At 40.4% G+C, this 20,486-nt stretch overlaps 1 protein-coding gene across 3 annotated transcripts in view; it reads right to left on the reverse strand.

Annotated features, from left to right (window-relative positions):
- The window catches only part of C8H8orf89 (chromosome 8 C8orf89 homolog), a 58,686-nt gene that overhangs the window by 5,245 nt on the left and 32,955 nt on the right, over positions 1–20,486 (reverse strand). The window contains exons 2-4 of one of the 3 annotated variants that reach the window (XM_015145566.3): positions 13,586–13,752; positions 11,227–11,380; positions 7,366–7,421 (exon numbers count right to left, since the gene is read on the reverse strand). In XM_015145566.3, the coding sequence (XP_015001052.1) occupies positions 7,366–7,421; positions 11,227–11,380; positions 13,586–13,712 (337 nt within the window). In that variant the 5' untranslated portion in view covers positions 13,713–13,752. Of the gene's footprint in view, positions 1–7,365; positions 7,422–11,226; positions 11,381–13,585; positions 14,401–20,486 lie in introns of those variants that run through there. The other 2 variants (XM_077943836.1, XM_077943837.1) reach the window with 2 other exon arrangements.

Raw genomic sequence — 20,486 nt, forward strand, 5'->3', positions numbered from 1 at the left:
AGCCTCCCGAGTAGCTGGAACTGCAGGTGCCTGCCACCACATCCGGCTAATTTTTTGTATTTTTTAGTAGAGACGGGGTTTCACTGTGTTAGCCAGGATGGTCTCCTTCTCCTGACCTCGTGATCCACCCGCCTCAGCCTCCCAAAGTGCTGGGATTACAGGCGTGAGCCACTGCGCCTGGCGGCAAGCATCATTCTTGATAACAAACATTAAAGGGATTTTCTTTAAAATTAGAAACAAGCCAAAGATGGCTACTATTCACTTCTACTCAGCGTTGTATTTGTGGTTCTAGCCAGCTTAGTAAAAGAAAGAAAGGCATAGAATTTGGAAAGGAGGAAACAAAATTGACATTATTTATAGATGATTATGATAATCTACATAGACAATTCAAAATAATCTATTTAATAATTATAAGAAATAATGTGTCTTTGGCAAGGTAGATGACTGTAAGACCAAATGACAAAACTGCATATCAAAATACACATAATAGAAAGTTAGTCATTTTAATTTAAAAAGAATTGTGGCAAACTATTAATCAATCTCTTAAAACTTTTTACCTCTTCTTCCATAACAGAATGTTAACTGGGCACATGGTCATCCAGGTATAGATTACATTTCTCAGCTTGCTTTAGAGCTAATTATAGCCTTGTTACTAAAGATACTAAATTTGCATTGTTTATAAGCTACCCAGTTTACAGTATTTTGTTATAGCAGCACAGACTAAGACACTTGTATTATTTATGGGTCTGCTTCTGTTGTCTGTTTCTCCTCTTATTTTTTGTTATTCTTCTATGCCTGTTAAGCTTTGACTGGATGCTAGACACTGTGTATGAAAACTTATAAGGCTCTGGTTCGTCTTATAGTTCTCCAAGAGAGAATTTCATTTTTTTCTGTCAGGAAGATCAATTTAATCCAGTCAAGACTGGGTTTTAGGTTTTTTTAAAGCCAGTCTATTAAGTCAGGCATGATGGCTCATGCCTGTAACCCCAGCACTATGGGAGGTCAAGGTGGGCAGATCACTTGAGGTCAGTTTGAGACCAGCCTAGCCGACATGGTAAAACCCCATCTCTACTAAAAATATAAAAATTAGCCTGCACTCCAACCTGGGCAACAGAGTGGGACTCTGCAAAAAAAAAAAAAAAAGAAAGAAAGAAAGAAAGAAAAAGGAGAAAGAAAAAAACAAGCTAGTATATTCTTGATGGTATACTTTTATTTATGGTATATAGCCCTATAGGAGTTTTAACTGAGAGCCTGGGGTGTGTACTAAGGACCCTCCATCTTGGCAGGCCTTAAACTCTCACCTCTGTCCTCACAGCAAATGTTAAGTTACTGATATCTCTGTACTCAGTTCTTAAGCCTCCTAGAAGCTGTTTTCTGTTTGATTTCCTGAAATATTGACCCAGTACACAACTACTTGGGAATAGACAAACACTTGGAGGGGAAATTGCTCACAGAATTTGGGACTCACTTCTCTTTGGTTATTCCTCCACATCTTGGCCTCTCAAGTTCTATCTACTGGTAAAGACAGTCTTATAAAAGCTATTTCTTCATAGCCAGAGGAAATTCTCAGGTAATTTTTTTTTTTTTTAATGACAACTGTTGAAAGAGATGACAGTTGCCATAGTAATCCTTTGAAAACTTCGATCACATTAAAAATCTTCCTTTTTTAAAATCAGTCAATGACTCTTCATTACAATCAGAGGTAAATTAAAAGTCCTCTCTATGACCCTGTACGATCAGATACACCATTATTTTTCTTACCTCATCTTCCACTACTTAGCCACGCTGCAGTCTTGATGTTCTTGCAACAGATCAGGCACCATCCTGCCTTGGGAGCCTTTGCTGGTCCCAAAAGAATAACTTAACTCCTTCACTTCTTTCAAGTCTTTGTTCAAAGATTACTCTCTGTTAAACCTTCCCTGACCTCCCTATTTAAAATTGTAAATCACCCTTCTCTGCCCAGATCTCCTGGTTTCCTTTACCCTGCTCTATTTTGTTGTTGTCTCCACTGCACTTACCTTCTGGTATACTACACAATAGACTCATTTGTTATATTTAGTGTTTGTTGGTTATATTCTTCCATTAGAATGTAAGCTCCACCAGGGCAGGGATCTTTGTTTCATTCAGAGACGTATCCTGAGCCCAGAGCAATGCCTGGCACATAATAGATAATCAATTCATACTTGTTATACTTGTTGAATGAAAATGAATACGTGAACTGCCTTCTTTTTTTTTTTTTTTTGAGACAGTGTCTCCCTCTGTCATCCAGGCTGGAGTGCAGTGGTGCCATCTCAGCTCATTGCAACCTCTGCCTCCCAGGCTTAAGCAATCCTCTCACCTCAGCCTCCCAAGTAGTCAGGACTACAAGTGTGAGCCACCACACTTGGATAATTTTTGTACTTTTGTAGAGATGGGGTTTGCCATGTTGCCCAGGCTGGTCTTGAACTCCTGGGCTCAAGAAATCCACCTGCCTCGGCCTCCCAAAGTGCTGGGATTACAGGCATAAGCCACCATGCCTGGCCTATGACCTCCCTTCTTGTACAACTCTGAAGGAAAATAACTTTTAATAAGTATTTACTGAAGACTCACTTTGTTGCAGAAACTAGTGTAGGCACTGCAGGGATACGAAGGTGAGTAAATAAGACACCGAAGCCATAATGTTGGAAAAAAGGCTGGCAAATGTTCATTTGGGCCGAGATTCAAAGCAATGTCTTTTGAGTTTTTTGTTGTTTGTTTGTTTGTTTGAGACAAAGTCTTGCTCTGTCGCCCAGGCTAGAGTGCAGTGGCACAATCTCAGCTCACGGCAACCTCCGCCTCCCAGGTTCAAGCGATTCTCCTGCCTCAGCTCCCTGAGTAGCTGAGATTACAGCTGCGCGCCACCATGCCCGGCTAATTTTTGTATTTTTAGGAGAGACGGGGTTTCACCATGTTGGCCAGGCTGGTCTCAAACTCCTGACCTCATGATCTTCCTGCCTCGGCCTCCCAAAGTGCTAGGATTACAAGCATGAGCCACCACGCCCAGCCAGCAATGTCTTTTGTTCTAATTAACATTTATTTATTTACTTTACACTGTCTGTTGATTACAGAAGTTGTTTTAGTATATGGAAATTAAGAGAAAGAAAACATCCAAGGAAAAGTTCATGAACATTTACCCTTATAAACTTCCATAGACTGAGCTTGCAGAGCTACCAATAAGTCAATTCTGATAGCTACCAATAATGTCAATTACTTAGTAATTTTAGTTTTGGTTGTTCATTTGGAGGTGTTCAGTTAACTCCATTATTCCATAAGCCAAAGTCATGGAAGTATGAGTGTATTAGAGGAAGATAGTATGATTATGATAAAAATCTAAAATAAAGTTTTAAAAATATTTAACTTTCTTTTTAACTTTTATTTTAAGTTCAGAGGTACATGTGTACGTTTGTTATATAGGTAAACTTGTGTTGCAGAGATTTGTTGTACAGATTATTTCTTTACCGAAGTACTGAGCCAAGTACCCATTAGTTATTTTTCCTGATCCTCTCCCACCTCCCACCCTCCACATTCAGGTAGGCCCCAGTGTCTGTTGTTCCTCTCTGTGTGTCCATGTGTTCTCATCACTTAGCTACCACTTGTAAGTGAGAACCTGTGGTATTTGGTTTTCTGTTCCTGCATTAGTTTGCTAAGGATAATGGCCTCCAGCTCCATCCATGTTCCTGCAAAGGACATGATCTTGTTCTTTTGTATGGCTGCATAATATTCCATGGTGTATGTGTACCACATTTTCCTTATCCAGTCTACCATTTATAGGCATTTAGGTTGATTCCATGTCTTTGCTATTGTGAATAGTGTTGCAATGAACATACGCATGCATGTGTCTTTATGACAGAAGGATTTATAGTCCTTTGGGTACGTACCCAATAATGGGAATTCTGGGTCGAATGGCATTTCTGTTTTTAGCTCTTTGAGGAATCACCACACTGTTTCCTACAATGGTTAAACTAATTTACATTTCCACCAATAGTGTATAAGTGTTCCTTTTTCTTTATAACCTCTCCAGCATCTGTTATTTTTTGACTTTTTGATAGTAGCCATTCTGACTCATGCAAGATGGTATCTCATTGAAGTTTCGATTTGCATTTCTCTAATGATCAGTGATGTTGAGTTTTTTCATATGCTTGTTTGGCTGCATGTATGCCTTCTTTTGAAAAGTGTCTGTTCATGTACTTTGTCCGCTTTTTAATGAGGTTTTTTTTTTTTTTCTTGTAAATTGTTTGAAATTCCTCATAGATGCTGGATATTAGACCTTTGTCAGATGCATAGTTTGCAAAATTTTTCTTCCATTCTGTAGGTTATCTGTTTACTCTGTTGATAGTTTATTTTGCTATGCAGAAGCACTTTAGTTTAATTAGATCCTATTTGTCAATTTTTGCTTTTGTTGCAATTGTTTTGGCATCTTCATCATGAAATCGTTGCCTGTTCCTATGTCTAGATTGGTATTCCCTAGGTTGTCTTCCAAGGGTTTTATAGTTTTGGGTTTTACATTTAAGTCTTTAATCTACCTTAAGTTGATTTTTGTATATGGTGTAAGAAAGGGGTCCAGTTTTAATCTTCTGCATATGGCTAGCCAGTTAGCCCAGCATCATTTATTGAATAGGGAGAACTTTCCCCATTGCTTGTTTTTGCCAGCTTTGTTGAAAATCAGATACTTGTAGGTATGTGGTCTTATTTCTGATCTCTCTATTGTGTTCCATTGATCTATGTGTCTGTTTTTGTACCAGTACCATGCTGTTTTTGGTTACCACAGCCCTGTACCATGGTTTGAGGTCGGGTTGTGTGATACCTCCAGCTTTGTTCTTTTTTTTTTTTCAGGTTTGCCTTGGCTATTTGGGCTCTTTTCTGGTTCCATATGAATTTTAAAATAGTTTTTTCTAGTTCTATGAAGAATGTCATTGGTAGTTTAATAGGAATCACATTGAATCTACAAACTGCTTTGGGTAGCATAGTTATTTTAACTATATTAAGTCTTCCTATCCATGAACATGGAATGTTTTTCCACTTGTTTGTGTCATCTCTGATTTCTTTGAGCAGTGTTTTGTAGTTTTCTTGTAGAGATCTTTCACCTCCCTGGTTAGCTGTATTCCTAGGTACACTATTCTTTTTGTGCCATTTGTGAATGAGATTGTGTTCATGATTTGACTCTTGGCTTGACTGTTGTTGGTGTATAGGAATGCTATCAATTTTTGCACATTGATTTCGTATCCTGAAATTTTGCTGAAGTTATCAGCTTAAGGAGCTTTTGGGCCAAGATTATGGGGTTTTCTGGATATAGGATCATGTCATCTACAAACAGGGATAGTTTGACTATTGAGGGAACCTGCCCCCAATATTTCAACGTAGGTTCTTTCTATTTTCCATAAGTGTCAGCCAACTGAGAAATAAGGAGAGACAGTACAAAGAGAGAGGAATTTTACAACTGGGCCATCTCATATCAGTAGAACCATGATGCCCACCTGAGCCTCAAACCAGCAAGTTTTTATTAAGGGTTTTAAAAAGGGGAGGGGGCATAAGAACAGGGAGTAGGTACAAAGATCACATGCTTCAAAGGGCAAAAAGCAGAACTACTAATAAGGGTCTAACAAAGATCACATGCTTCTGAGGGAACAGGACAAATTGCAAAAGCAGAACTACTGATAAGGGTTTATGTTCAGCGGTGCACATATTGTCTTGATAAACATCTTAAACAACAGGAAACAGGGTTTGAGAGAACCAGTTTGATTGTTTTGTAATCAATTTGTACAGTTGACACAATTATCACAGTGGTCCTGAGGTGAAGTACATCCTCAGCTTACGAAGATAACAGGATTAAGAGATTAAAGAAAAGATAGGCATAAGAAATAATAAAAGTATTATTTGGGAACTGATAAATGTCCATGAAATCACAATTTATGTTCCTCTGCTGCAGCTCCAGCCAGTCCCTCCATTTGGGGTCCTTGACTTCCCGCAACATTTGACTTTCTCTCTTCTTATTGGAATGCACTTTATTTCTCTCTCTTGACTGATTGCTATGGTCAGAACTTCCAATAATATGTTGAATAAGAGTGGTGAGTGTCTTGTGCTGGTTTTCAGGGGGAATGCGTCTAGCTTTTGCCCATTCAGTATGATGTTGGCTGTGGGTTTGTCATAGATGGCTCTTATTATTTTATGGTATGTCCTTCAATACCTAGTTTATTGAGAATTTTTAACATGAAAGGGTATTGAATTTTATCAAAAGCCTTTCTGCATCTGTTGAGATAATCATGTGGTTTTGTCTTTAGTTCTGTTTATGTGATGAATCCCCTTATTGATTTGGATATGTTGAACCAACCTTGCATTGCAGGGATCAAGCCTACTTAATTGTGGTGCATAAGCTTTTTGGTGTGCTGCTGGATTCAGCTTGCCAGTATTTTGTTGAGGATTTTTACATTAATGTTCATCAGGGATATTGATCGGAAGTTTTCTTTTTTTGTTGTATCTCTGCATGTTTTGGTATCAGGATGATGCTGGTCTCCTAGAATGAGTTACAGAGGAATCCCTCCTCCTCAAATTTTTAGATAGTTTCAGTGTGAATGGTACCCACTCTTCTTTGTACATCTGGTAGAATTCAGCTGTGAATCTGTCTGGTCCTGGCCTTTTCTCTGATGTTAGGCTATTTGTACTGATTCAATAAAAAGCTTAAGCTTTTAAGAAAACATTCGTTGCACATAGGGAAAGGATGAATCATTTGATAGACTGAAGGACAAATGGCAAATAAAATATACCTTAGTACCATAAACCCTTTCAGTCACCATGAACTTAGGAGTAAGTTGACTTAAGAGTAGTTTTTTGGGACCAAAACTGTTGGTAAATAGATAAGTTTCTGTATGAGAAGTCGTAAGTACACAGGATTCACAAAAATAGCAATTAGAAGATAAAGCTAGAAAGGAAAGCTGAGGGAAGATGGCAAAGGGTTCAATGTCAAACTAAAGAGTTCATACTCAGTCTGTGGGTAATGAGGGAGTCACTGTTTTTGAAGAAGAGAGTAATGTGATTAGAAGTCAAAGTTTTAGACTTTTTTGTGGCATTGAAGGATTTCAAAGATCAGACATTCAAAACAAGAAGACCAGTTTGCAGGCACTAAATGGCCCAAGTGAGATATGATGAGGGCCTACCCTAGGGTCCTGAAATTATAAAAGTATGTTTATAATGAACCCAACATCCACTTAGTTTATAAAATAAACAAAGCTTAAAAGAAGTAGTAACAAAACAAAGAAAATTAAATCAATGAAAAGAAAGGAATTTTTTTTTTAAAAGATAAGGTATATGACACCCAAGACAGGTGGTAGAAAAAAGGATGAGTCAGCTTACCTTTTGATTTCTCCCGAAGTGGTGCCACACTGCATGTCTCCTTAGTCTTCTTTAGCCTGAATATTATACATTATCATAAAATTACTTACATATAAATTCAGGGTACAGTAAAATGCACTTGTTGAATAACATCACATGGACATTAAATAAATGTTAAGGAAAGGAAAGTTTTTCCATTATAACTAATTCCATCAGAAGCAGATATGAGCCAACCCAACATCTTGCTAGCAAATTTTACCAGTGGCTGAGTGCTAGGTCTAACTTCTCCCAGAGACCTTTATCATACCTCTGACTAGTCATGACTCAAGCAATGCTAAGTGGGAGGGAATCAAGATAAACAGGCCATTTGGATATGTTGAATACCAACTATCACTTTTTTGTACTTTTTACCTATCAATCACCTCTATCTGAATTTTGTCGTAATTCTGTTCCCACTGAAATACATCTAGATAATAAGATTATTAGGGAAAATATATCATGATTGAATCTGCTGTGGGTGAAATAATTCATTATAAAAATCTCAAATTTCTTGTAACAATATTCTTTTTGAGATGAGGTCTCACTGTCTCCCAGGCTGGAGTGGCACAATCATATAATTTACTGTAACTCTGAACTCTTAGGCTCAAGCAATTTTCCTGCCTCAGCTTCTTGAGTAGCTGGGATGGTAGGTGCATGTCACCACACAAGCTAATTTAAAAAAAAAAAAAAAGTTTGTAAGGACGGGGTCTCACTATGTTGCCAAAGCTGGTCTCAAACTGCCGGCCTCAAGCAATCCTCCAGCCTCAGCCTCCCAAAGTGCTGGGTTTCCAAGTGTGAGCCACCGCGCCCAGCCTCTTGAAACTATTTTACACTCTAAAAGTCAGCAGCCACTTTTAAGTACTCCACCTCTAGGATTACTATTGTTATTTGTATTACTAGAGCGTGCTTTGAGAATCACTAAAAAATTTTGCTTACCAATAAGGAAATTTGAAAAACTATTACACTTTCAATCAAATATTCACACAAGGAGGGGAAAAAAGAGAGTAAGGGGTTGTACATAAAATGAACAAAAATGAGTATTTCTCTGCTTTGCCAAAACTGCTCCTTCACAGGGCGCTGTGCAATGTGCACAGGAGAATAAAACACTTGCAGGCAATTTGACATGTTCTCACTACAACAGCTAAAATGAAGACACTTGAGTTAAAGGCAGGGAAAAGAACTAACGTTTATGTTTGCCAAGCACTTCATATACATTATGTCACTTAGCCATTACTATTCCACTTTATATATGAAGAACACTTGTCATTACATGAATAAAATATATTCAATTATCTTTCATTGACTTAAGTAAATTCACACTCAAATCAATGTAAAACGTTTAGAAATAATTTCACAGTCAAATCACAAATGAAAAACAGAAAAAAACAAACAAAAACCTGAAATAGGGTGGAAACAATAAGAAGCAAAATAAAGACTCCAAATTAAGAGTCAGAAAGGGCTAATTCATGGGTGTTTTCCAGGCTTCCAGTATCTTTAAGATGATCATGTGTATCGAAGGAAGGGTAACAAGACGGGTTCATACTGATACAAAGACCATTGGCACAGGCAGCCCTACACACTCCTGTCCCCTCCCCAAAGGGCGCTGTGACCCTTGATAAAAATGACATAAGTTGAGAGTCAGGGACACAAGTGTCTTGGTTACAATGTAACTGACTGCCCGTAGTAGCTTTATAGTCATGTTTCAAATAGTCCCTCCTCTTTCTGCATCCCCTCCATTTTCCACTTTGACTTAAGTTACCATCTAGTAGCGACTCTCTCTCTCTTCCATTTCTAATCCTACCTTATTTTATTCTAACCTTACTTCAGAAAGAACAATTCTGCGTTTTATATTTTTATAGCTTGAAATCTTTCTTCAGATAATATTAAAAATGATGAGAAAAGCTATATGTATGATATTGTTTATTGTGGTGTTACTTACAAAACCAAAAAATCAGAGCATTTAAAAAATCCAACAATAGGAAGTGATTAAGGAAACTGTGGATCCGTCAGTGAAATATAATGTGGTTGGTAAGACTGTTTAAAGAACATATAGTGGCATGATGAAATGCATATACATAACATTTTTAAAAAGGCAGGATAAAAATTTTAAGTACACTAAAATCACCACGAAAATGAAATCCATGAAAAAGAATTTTTTCTTTCTTTTGAAAGAAGGGAATATCCAACAATAAAAATGGATGTTATGATGGATAGATTATCAAATAATTATTTTCCTTTTTTTCTGCAAAGTTCTTATTCTTATTTTCATAGTTTAAATAAAAAGTATCAACTTTTCATTTTAACCTGTTCCAGCTCTCTATCTATATTACCAGAATTTATTTCAAGAGTACTTAAAAAGAACAATAGTATTAGCTGGAAAACTCAATAAACATATTTTGAAACTTCAATCTTGTGTGCTAGGCATGACTGGATGACTTTAAAGTTCATTATAACAGGAAGATAATATAAAAATGTAAATCCTTCCCTAAAGACAGTTGCAACTTAGAATGCTATAAGTGCTTCACCTTCTTAAATACTACCAGAGTGAATAAGAACTAGACATTCGTCCGGGCGCGGTGGCTCACGCCTGTAATCCCAGCATTTTGGGAGGCTGAGGCGGGAGGATCACGAGGTCAGGAGATCGAGACCACCTTGGCTAACATGGTGAAACCCCGTCTCTACTAAAAAAAATACAAAAAATTAGCCGGGCGTGGTGGCGGGTGCCTGTAGTCCCAGCTACTTGGGAGGCTGAGGCGGGAGAATTGCTTGAACCCGGGAGGCGGAGCTTGCAGTGAGCCAAGATCGCACCACTGCACTCCAGCCTGGGCAACAGAGTGAGACTCCGTCTCGAAAAAAAAAAAAACGTAACTAGACATTCAACAAATATCTGAAGAACAAATAAATGAACCAAAGCAGAAGCTGAGTGGAATGTGAGACTATCTTACTAACTTATAGATCCCTTTGGAGAGTTTTAATGGTATGTCAGTCAGTCTGATTTCTAGCAGGAAAAGTATTTGTAATAATGTTTTCAAATGTCAGTGTTCAAAGTCAGGGAGACTTTTCTGGCTGAAAAATTCCTTTCTGATAGTCAATGCAGGATGTTAATTAGGCCAATATCTCATTCAGAATCTTCCTTCACATTACTTCAGTCAGACCAGAAATGAAGTACAAGGTTCTATATACAGGGTACAGAAACTTTTTAATATTGCAGAGAGCTAATTTTTTTTTTCCCCTAATACTAAAAATTCCAGTGTTCTCATGGGGATGATTTAGGCTAGGGCAATCAAGGTTTTTTTAAATGCCCTTAAATCGGGGCTGGGTGCCGTGGCTCACGCCTGTAATCCCAGCACTTTGGGAAGCCAAGGCGGGTGGATCACAAGGTCAAGAGATAGATACCATCCTGGCCAACTTGGTGATACCCCATCTCTACTAAAAATACAAAACTTAGCCGGGCTTGGCGGCGGGCGCCTGTAATCCCAGCTACTCAGCAGGCTGAGGCAGGAGAACACTGGAATCTGGGAGGCGGAGGTTGCAGTGAGCCGAGATCACACCACTGCACTCCAGCCTGGCTAGAGAGCCAGACTCTGTCCAAAAAGAAAAAGAAAACAAAAAAGAAGTCTTAAATCTTTTCTGGTAACAACACCCGAAAACAGAAAAGCGCCGAGTTGTCAAACTGAATAAAATGGCTTCGATTTTAAAAATTAAATCCTTTATGTAAAAAAAAAAAAAAAAAAAAAACCCGGCAAAAATGAATTCAATTCACTGGCCAGAAAAACCTCTACATTCAGCAGTATTACTACAAATACACATTCAACAAATGATAATTAAATAGCAATGATCTACCTGATTGCAGACACCTCGGCATCAGCACGTGGCAGTCTTTTTGGAACCTCTAGCGGAGTTGAACTTATACTTCTTTGGTTACTTTGTAGTCCTGGTAAATATGGCATTTTGATATATTCTTTGAGCTCTCCTAGACCAAATGCTGTGGTATATTCTGGTTAAAAATATATAAGAATCATCTTGATTAAATGGATACTACTTGTTTTACTACATACTAAAATACATAATAAAATACATAAAATCAGTTATTAAGTAAAGAAAATTAAGTAACTGTAATTTATCTAGCTTCTTTCCCAGGAGAATGGCTTTCATTCTACATCCTGACTATAGGGACTGCAGGAAGGAGTCGATTAAGAGGCTAAGAGTGGAATAAGGAAAAAGAACAGCTTCACAGATCTTCCACAGTGGTCATTATCCTCTGCCTTCATTATTTTATTTAGTTAGAATGCCCAGAATATTAGATACCTTCACACTGAAATAAAAGGCACTATCAAGAGTCTGATATTATCTAGCACTTAGAGTCTTTCCATTTTCCTGCTTTTATGTAAATAAGAGGTGTAAACACATGATCATCTGAGCTAGCAATGAGAGTCAAAGAATTCTACTTGAGGCACTGATTTTAATTTTATGTCCACAAAATTCCAGACCAATCTGTAAACCATAACATTGAAGCACCAAGATTGTTTCTTCTACTAGCCTCACATATCCATTGCATAGAGAGATGGTCAAATTATTTTTTTAAATTTTCAAGGCATCAAATGAAAAGAAAAAGGAGATTAAGAGGTTAAAGGTTTGGGTGTTCTTTGAAGTAAACATAGTGAATTTTTTTTTAAAGTATTCTCTACAAAGCAAATGTAGTACAGCAACAAAAATGGTATTCAATGGGACTAAAATTATTATATTGAATGTTCAAAATGTTATTTTGTAACTTTTGATTTTTTCCTCTTTTGGAAAAAATAGTTTCTCTTGGTCAAAAAGCATACAGACTCTCTTTTCGTCTATTAGATTTGGGGAGTAGAAGGGTGGATAAACTGTTGTCTGAGTACCTTTAATGGGAACCTGGTAAGAAAGTTGAAGAAAATATATAGCAACACATTCAAAGCCAAAGAGGGACAAATCATTGAGTAGTTTGCATTTTACTATTTTCAAGAATTACTGGCCGGGCGTGGTGGCCTATAATCCCTATACGCCTATAATCCCAGCACTTTGGGAGGCCAAGGTGGGTGGAGCACAAGGTCAGGAGATCAAGACCACCCTGGCCAACATGGTGAAAACCCTTCTCTACTAAAAATACAAAAATGTGCTGGGCATGGCAGCACGTGCCTGTAATCCCTGCTGCTCAGGAGGCTGAGGCAGGAGAATCACCTGAACCGGGGAGGCAGAGGCTGCAGTGAGCCAAGATTGCACTACTGCACTCTAGCCTGGTGACAACGCTAGACTCCATCTCAAGAAAAAAAAAAAAAGAATTATTTCTCCATTAATAAAGGTGGAAGCAAATTCAGAATAAACAAGAAAATATGATTAACTTGAAAGTAAGGAGGAATAACTATTAATATATTCATCTACATGTCAAAAGTTCTCAAACTAGTCTTCATTGAGCAACTATAAGATTTAAGATACTCTCCACATAACTCACTCAAAAATACAGTTTTGGTTAGAATTTTTTTTTTTTTTTTTTGAGACAGGGTATCACTTTGTTGCCCAGACTGAAGTATAGTGGCATGATCATGGCTCACTGCAGCCTCACCCTCCGCAGGCTCAGGTGATCCTCCTACCCTCAGCCTCTGAGTAGCTGGGACCACAGGCGCACACCAATATGCTCAGCTAATTTTTGGGTTTTTTGAAGAGATGGGGTATCACCATGTTGCCCAGGCTGTCCTCTAACTCCTGGGCTCAAGCGATCCACCTGCCTTGGCCTCCCAGAGTGCTCAGATTACAGGCTAAGCCACTGCGCCTGGCTTTGGTTAGAATTACTAATATATAAAAGCATTGTTAAAGATTTGGATGTCTTAAAATATAAAAATCACCTTGAGTTATTTTAAGGAAAATGCCATTTATAAAATGGAGTGCGATTCAACAGAGACAGTACTGCAATGGATATTAAGAAATGCAGTTCTTTCAGACAAATTTGAGTTTAAAAAGAAGAAATGCAGCTCTTTACAATTTGTTTCCATCATGAATCACAGAATTACATTAATTAAATCAATTTTAGTTTGCTTCCATTTTTCTTTTTCATCAACTTAAGATATAATTCTTATATAAATGTGACAGAAAATGTCTCTTGCCTGATGAAAAAAATACATGTAAATTCAAGGCACTATTTCTATTTTCTTAAAGAAAATAGTAACAATAAAGTTACCTTTCTCAATCTTTTGTGTTTCTAAAACTGCTTTCTTCCAACTACTCTCAAAAATGAAACAACTGCCAAAGGAACTTCTGGTGACTTTAGAAGTCTCACATTTGATTTCAGGAGATGGCACTGACATGCTGTCTTCTTTCAACAGTGCTGACGAGAGGGAGATGCTGCTGCAGAGACAGGACACAAAATACAAAGAAAACAAGGCACGTCCGAGGCAAGGCAAACAAATGTGTCAGAAAGTTTCTCTTTCAAACTGTGAACATTTTAATGAATTCTTTCAAATTCCAGGTTACAGATATTGGGTAATATTTTAAAAAGTAAAGTCCAATAGCAAGTTATCACCTACAAGAAAACAGAATACTTGGATTCTCTCAAAAACATTATCATTATAAAATGCATTTGTGCCCGGAAAAAAAGAAAAAAAAAAAGACAAATTTAATGCTCCATGGAATATAAACATGTTCTCTAGATAATCATCACCTTTATTCTAAACATGGACACAGAAGGAAAATCATGTACCCTGCTTACTTAATATATTAAACACACATTCAATTCAGTCGTATACATTACCTATCACAAGCAAGGCATGACTACATCCAAAGAGTACAACCATGAGCAACTCTGAGGAGTCCCATGGGAATGATGAGGAGTGACACCACCAGGACAGCTACCATTTATGAAATGCCTATTTTTCCAGGATCCTTGCTGGGCATTTTGCATCCATTTTTTCCAGTGATCACAACAAAGAATTAGAGATAGCCAGAGTCAGCTATGCTTATTCATTCATGCAAAATAAATTATTTACTGAGTGCTGATTTTATGCCAAGAATTACACGAAACCTTAGAGAAATATGCTAATCAAAACAGTCCCTGCCCTTGAGGAGCTTGGAATCTAGCAAAAGAAACACAGATAAGAAAATGGGTAACACGGTTTTAGTAAGTGCTATGATGGGGGGCAAAAAATAAGGGTGCCATGGGAGCACACAGGAGGGATTCCCACCCCAGTCTTGGGCATTAGGGAAGCCTTTCTGGAGGAAGCCAACAAAGCAAGGATGTGGGAGAGCAGGAGGAAGAGATGGCTTCCAGCAGAGGAAGAGCATTGTGATGGTTAATATTGAGTGTCAACTTGATTGGATTGAAGGATGCAAAGTATTTTTCTTGGGTGTGTCTGTGAGGGTGTTGTCAAAGGAGATAAACATTTAAGACAGTGGACTGGGAGATGCAGATCCTCCCTTAATCTGGGTAGGCACCATCTAATCAGTTGCCAGCATAGTTAGAATAAAGCAGGCAGAACTTGGAAGGACTTGACCTGTTGAGTCTTCCGGCCTTCATCTTTCTCCCATGTTGGATGCTTCCTGCCCTCGAACATTAGACTCCAAGTTCTTCAGATTTTGGACTCTTTGACTTACACCCAGAGATTTGTCAGGGGTTCTTGGTACTGTCAGTTTCCCTACTTTTTGTCAGGCCTCTGAGCCCAAGCTAAGCCATCATATCCCCTGTGACCTACACTTATACATCCAGATGGCCAACTGAAGATCCATAAAAGAAGTGAAAATAGCCTTAGCTGATGACATTCCACCATTGTGATTCGTTTCTTCCCCACCCTAACTGATTGATGTACTTTATAATCTCCCCCACCCTTAAGAAGGTTCTTTGTAATTCTCCCCACCCTTGAAAATGTACTTTGTGAGGTCCACCCGCTACCTGCAAAACATTGCTCCTAACTCCACTGCCTATCCCAAAACCTATAAGAACTAATGATAATCCCACCACCCTTTGCTGACTCTCTTTTCGGACTAAGCCTACTTACACCCAGGTGAAATAAACAGCCTTGTTACTCACACAAAGCCTGTTTGGTGGTCTCTTCACATGGACGCGTGTGACATTTGGTGCCGAAGACTCGGGTCAGAGGGACTCCTTCGGGAGACCAGCCCCCTGTCCTCACCCTCACTCTGTGAAGATATCCACCTATGACCTCGGGTCTTCAGACCAACCAGCCCAAGGAACATCTCACCAATTTCAAATCGAGTAAGCGGTCTTTTCACTCTCTTCTCCAGCCTCTCTCGCTACCCTTCTTCTCCCTGTCCTTCCAATTCCCATTCTTTTTCCTCTCTAGTAGAGACAAAGAAGACACATTTTATCCGTGGACCCAAAACTCCGGCGCCGGTCACGGACTCGGGAAGACAGCCTTCCCTTGGTGTTTAATCATTGCGGGGATGCGGGGACGCCTGCCTGATTATTCACCCACACTTCATTGGTGTCTGATCTCCGGGGGGACGCCTGCCTTGGTCATTCACCCACATTCCCTTGGTAGCAAGTCAATTGTGGGGACTCCTGCTTTGGTTCCTCACCCACATTGCAGCTCAGGGCTGCTCCCCACCCACCTTCTTCGTGTCTCTACCCTTCTCTTTAAACTTGCCTCCTTCACTATGGGCAACCTTCCACCCTTCATTCTCCTCCTTCTACCTTAGCCTGTGTTCTCAAGAACTTAAAACCTCTTCAACTCTCGCCTGACCTAAAATCTAAGCATCTTATTTTCTTCTGCAACACCGCTTGGCCCCAATACAAACATGACAATGGTTCTAAATGGCCAGAAAACAACACTTTTGATTTCTCCATCCTACAAGACCTAGACAATTTTTGTCGAAAAGTGGGCAGATGGTCTGAGGTGCCTTACGTCCAGACATTTTTCACACTTCGTTCCCTCCCTAGTCTCTGTTTCCAATGCAACTCGTCCCAAATCCTCCTTCTTTCCCTCCCGCCTGTCCCATCAGTCCCAACCCCAAGTGTTGCTGAGTCTTGTGAATCTTCCTTTTCTACTGAACCATCTGACCTCTCACCTCCTCCCCAGACTGCTCCTCCTCAGGTCACTCCCCGCTAGGCTGAATCAGGCTCCAACTCATCTTTAGCCTCTGCTCCCCCACCCTATAACCCTTCTATTACCTCCCCTCCCCACACCCCGTCCAGTTTACAGTTTTGTCCTGCGTCTAGCTCTCCCCAACCTGCCCAACAATTTCCTCTTAGAGAGGTGGCTGGAGCTGAAGGTATAGTCAGGGTTCATGTGTCTTTTTCTCTATCAGACCTTTCCCAAATTAGCCAGCATTTAGGCTCTTTCTCATCAGACCCCACTAAATATATACAGGAATTCCGATATCTAATTCTGTCCTACAATTTAACCTGGAGTGATTTAAATGTCATCCTAACTGCTACCCTCTCCCCAGATGAACAGGAAAGAGTTTTTTCTCTAGCTCAATCTCACACTGATAACCGCCGGTTTCATGAGCCAGACCTCCAGGAAGGCATTAGAGCAGCTCCTGAGAAGATCCCCAATGGAACTATCAGGCAGATTCCCCAGGTATAGTTAGGCAAGATTACATGGCTTCCTGCCTAGTTGAAGGGCTTAAAAAGGCAGCTTACAAAGTTGTTAATTATGACAAACTTAAAGAAACTACCCAAGGTAAAGACGAAAACCCAGCCCAGTTCATGGCCCGCTTAGCAGCAACCCTTAGACGCTTTACTGCCCTAGACCCAGAGGTGCCAGAAGGCTGCCTTATTCTTAATATGCATTTTATCACCCAGTCAGCTCCTGACATTAGAAAAAAGCTTCAAAAATTGGAATCCGGCCCTCACACCCCACAACAGGAATTAATCAACCTCGCCTTCAAGGTGCACAATAATAGAGAGGAGGTTGCCAGACAGCAACATATTTCTGAATTACAGCTACTTGCTTCTGCTGTAAGACAACCCACAACCATGTCTCCAGCATACAAAAACTTCAGAACATCCAAGCCACAGCTCCCAGGGGCTCCTTCAAAACATCCTCATGGACCTTTCTTCAAATGCCAAAAGCCTGGCCGCTGGGTCTCAGGATGCCCACAGCCCAGGATTCCTCCTAAGCCATGCCCTGTCTGTGTGGGCCTCCACTGGAGGTCGGACTGTCCAATCCACATCGCCGCTGCTCCTAAAGCCCCTGGAGCTCAAACCCAACATTCCTTGGCAGACTGCTTTCCAGATCTCCTCAGCTTAGCAGCTGAAGACTGATGCTGCCTGCTCGTCTCGGAAGCCCCCGGACCATCACTGATGCCAAGCTTCAGATAACTCTTACAGTGGAGGGTAAGTCCATCCCTATTTAATCGACATGGGGGTACCCACTCCACATTACCTTCTTTTCAAGGGCCAGTTTCCCTTGCCCCCATAACTATTGTGGGTATGGATGGCCAAGCTTCAAAACCCCTTAAAACTCCACCACTCTGGTGCCAACTTGGACATTATTTTATGCACTCCTTTTTAGTTATCCCCACCTGCCCAGTTCCCTTATTAGGCTGAGACATTTTAACCAAATTATCTGCTTCCCTGATTATTCCTGGATGACAGCCACATCTCATTACCACCCTTCTTCCCAACCCCAAGCCTCCTTCACGTCTTCCTCTCGTATCCCCCCACCTTAACCCACAAGTATGGGACACCTCCACTGCCTCCCTGGCAATGGATCACACGCTCATTACTATCCCATTAAAACCTAATCACCCTTACCCCGCTCAATGCCAGTATTCCATCCCACAACAGACTTTAAGGGGATTAAAGCCTGTTATCACTCACCTGCTACAGCATGGGCTTCTAAAACCTATAAACTTTCCTTACAATTCTCCCATTTTACCTGTTCAAAAACCGGACAAGTCTTACAGGTTAGTTCAGGATCTGCACCTTATCAACCAAATTGTTTTGTCTATCCACCCTGTGGTGCCCAACCCATAAACTCTTTTGTCCTCAATACCTTCCTCTACAACTCACTATTCCGTTCTTGATCTTAAAGATGCTTTTTTTCACTATTCCCCTACAACCCTCATCCCAGCCTCTCTTTGCTTTTACCTGGACTGACCCTGATACCCATCAGTCCCAGCAGCTGACCTGGGCTATGCTGCCTCAAGGCTTCAGGGACAGCCCTCATTACTTCAGCCAAGCTCTTTCTCATGATTTACTTTCTTTCTACCCCTCCACTTCTCACCTTATTCAATATATTGATGACTTTCTACTTTGTAGCCCCTCCTTTGAATCTTCTCAACAAGACACTCTCCTGCTCCTTCAACGTTTATTCTCCAAGCGATATCGGGTATGCCCCTCCAAAGTTCAAATTTCTTCTCCATCTGTTACCTCCTTGGCATAATTCTTCATAAAAACACACATGCTCTCCCTGCCAATCATGTCCGAATGATCTCTCAAACCCCAATCCCTTCTACAAAACAACAACTCCTTTCCTTCCTGGGCATGGTTGGATACTTTTGCCTTTGGATACCTGGTTTTGTCATCCCAACAAAACCGTTATATAAACTCACAAAAGGAAACCTAGCTGACCCCAAAGATCCTAAATCCTTTCCCCACTCCTCTTTCCATTCCTTGAAGATAGCTTTAGAGACTGCTCCCACACTAGCTCTCCCTGACTCATCCCAACCATTTTCATTACACACAGCTGAAGTGCAGGGCTGTGCAGTTGGAATTCTTACACAAGGACTGGGACCGTGCTCTGTAGCCTTTTTGTCCAAACAACTTGACCTTACTGTTTTAGGCTGGCCATCATGTCTCTGTGCAGTGGCCGTCCCCACCCTAATACTTTTAGAGGCCCTCAAAATCACAAACTATGCTCAACTCACTCTCTACAGTTCTCATAACTTCCAAAATCTATTTTCTTCCTCACACCTGACACATACACTTTCTGCCCCCCAGCTCCTTCAGCTATGCTCACTCTTTGTTGAGTCTCCCACAGTTACCATTGTTCCTAGCCTGGACTTCAATCCAGCCTCCCACATTATCCCTTATACCACACCTGACCCCCATGACTGTATCTCTCTGATACACCTGGCATTCACTCCATTTCCCTATATTTCCTTCTTTCCTGTTCCTCTCCCTGACCACACCTAGTTTATTGATGGCAGTTCCACCAGACCTAATCGCCACTCACCAGCAAAGGCAGGCTATGCTATAGTATCTTCCACATCTATCATTGAGGCTACCACTGTGCCCCCTTCCACTACCTCTCAGCAAGCTGAACTCATTGCCTTAACTTGAGCCCTCACTCTTGCAAAGGAATTACACATCAATATTTACACTGACTCTAAATATGCCTTCCATATCCTACACCACCATGCTGTTATATGGGCTAAAAGAGGTTTCCTTACTAGGCAAGGGTCCTCCATCATTAATGCCTCTTTAATAAAAATTCTTCTCAAGGCTGCTTTATTTCCAAGGGAAGCTGGAGTCACATATTGCAAGGGCCACCAAAAGGCATCAGATCCCATCGCTCAGGGCAATGCTTATGCTGATAAGGCAGCTAAAGAAGCAGCTAAATGGTAGCTTCCGTCCCTTATGGCCGGAAGGGACGGAATGCCAACTTCCGTCCCTTACGGCCAGTTTTTCTCCTTCTCATTGGTCACTCCCACCTACTCTCCCACTGAAACTTCCACCTATCAATCTCTTCCCACACAAGGCAAATGGTTCTTGGACCAAGGAAAATATCTCCTTCCAGCCTCACAGGCCCATTCTATTCTATCGTCATTTCATAACCTCTTCCATGTAGGTTACAAGCCACTAGCCCGCCTCTTAGAACCTCTCATTTCCTTTACATCGTGGAAATCTATCCTCAAGGAAATCACTTCTCAGTGTTCCATGTGCTATTCTACTACTCCTCAGGGATTGTTCAGGCCCCCTCCCTTCCCTACACATCAAGCTCAGGGATTTGTCCCCGCCCAGGACTGTCAAATTGACTTGACTCACATGCCTCAAGTCAGGAAACTAAAATACCTCTTGGTCTGGGTAGACACGTTCACTGGATGGATAGAGGACTTTTACACAGGGTCTGAGAAGGCCACTGCAGTCATTTATTCCCTTCTGTCAGACATAATTCCTC

Source organism: Macaca mulatta, chromosome 8 (genome assembly GCF_049350105.2).
Source record: "Macaca mulatta isolate MMU2019108-1 chromosome 8, T2T-MMU8v2.0, whole genome shotgun sequence".
NCBI classification, from domain to species: Eukaryota; Metazoa; Chordata; class Mammalia; order Primates; family Cercopithecidae; genus Macaca; species Macaca mulatta.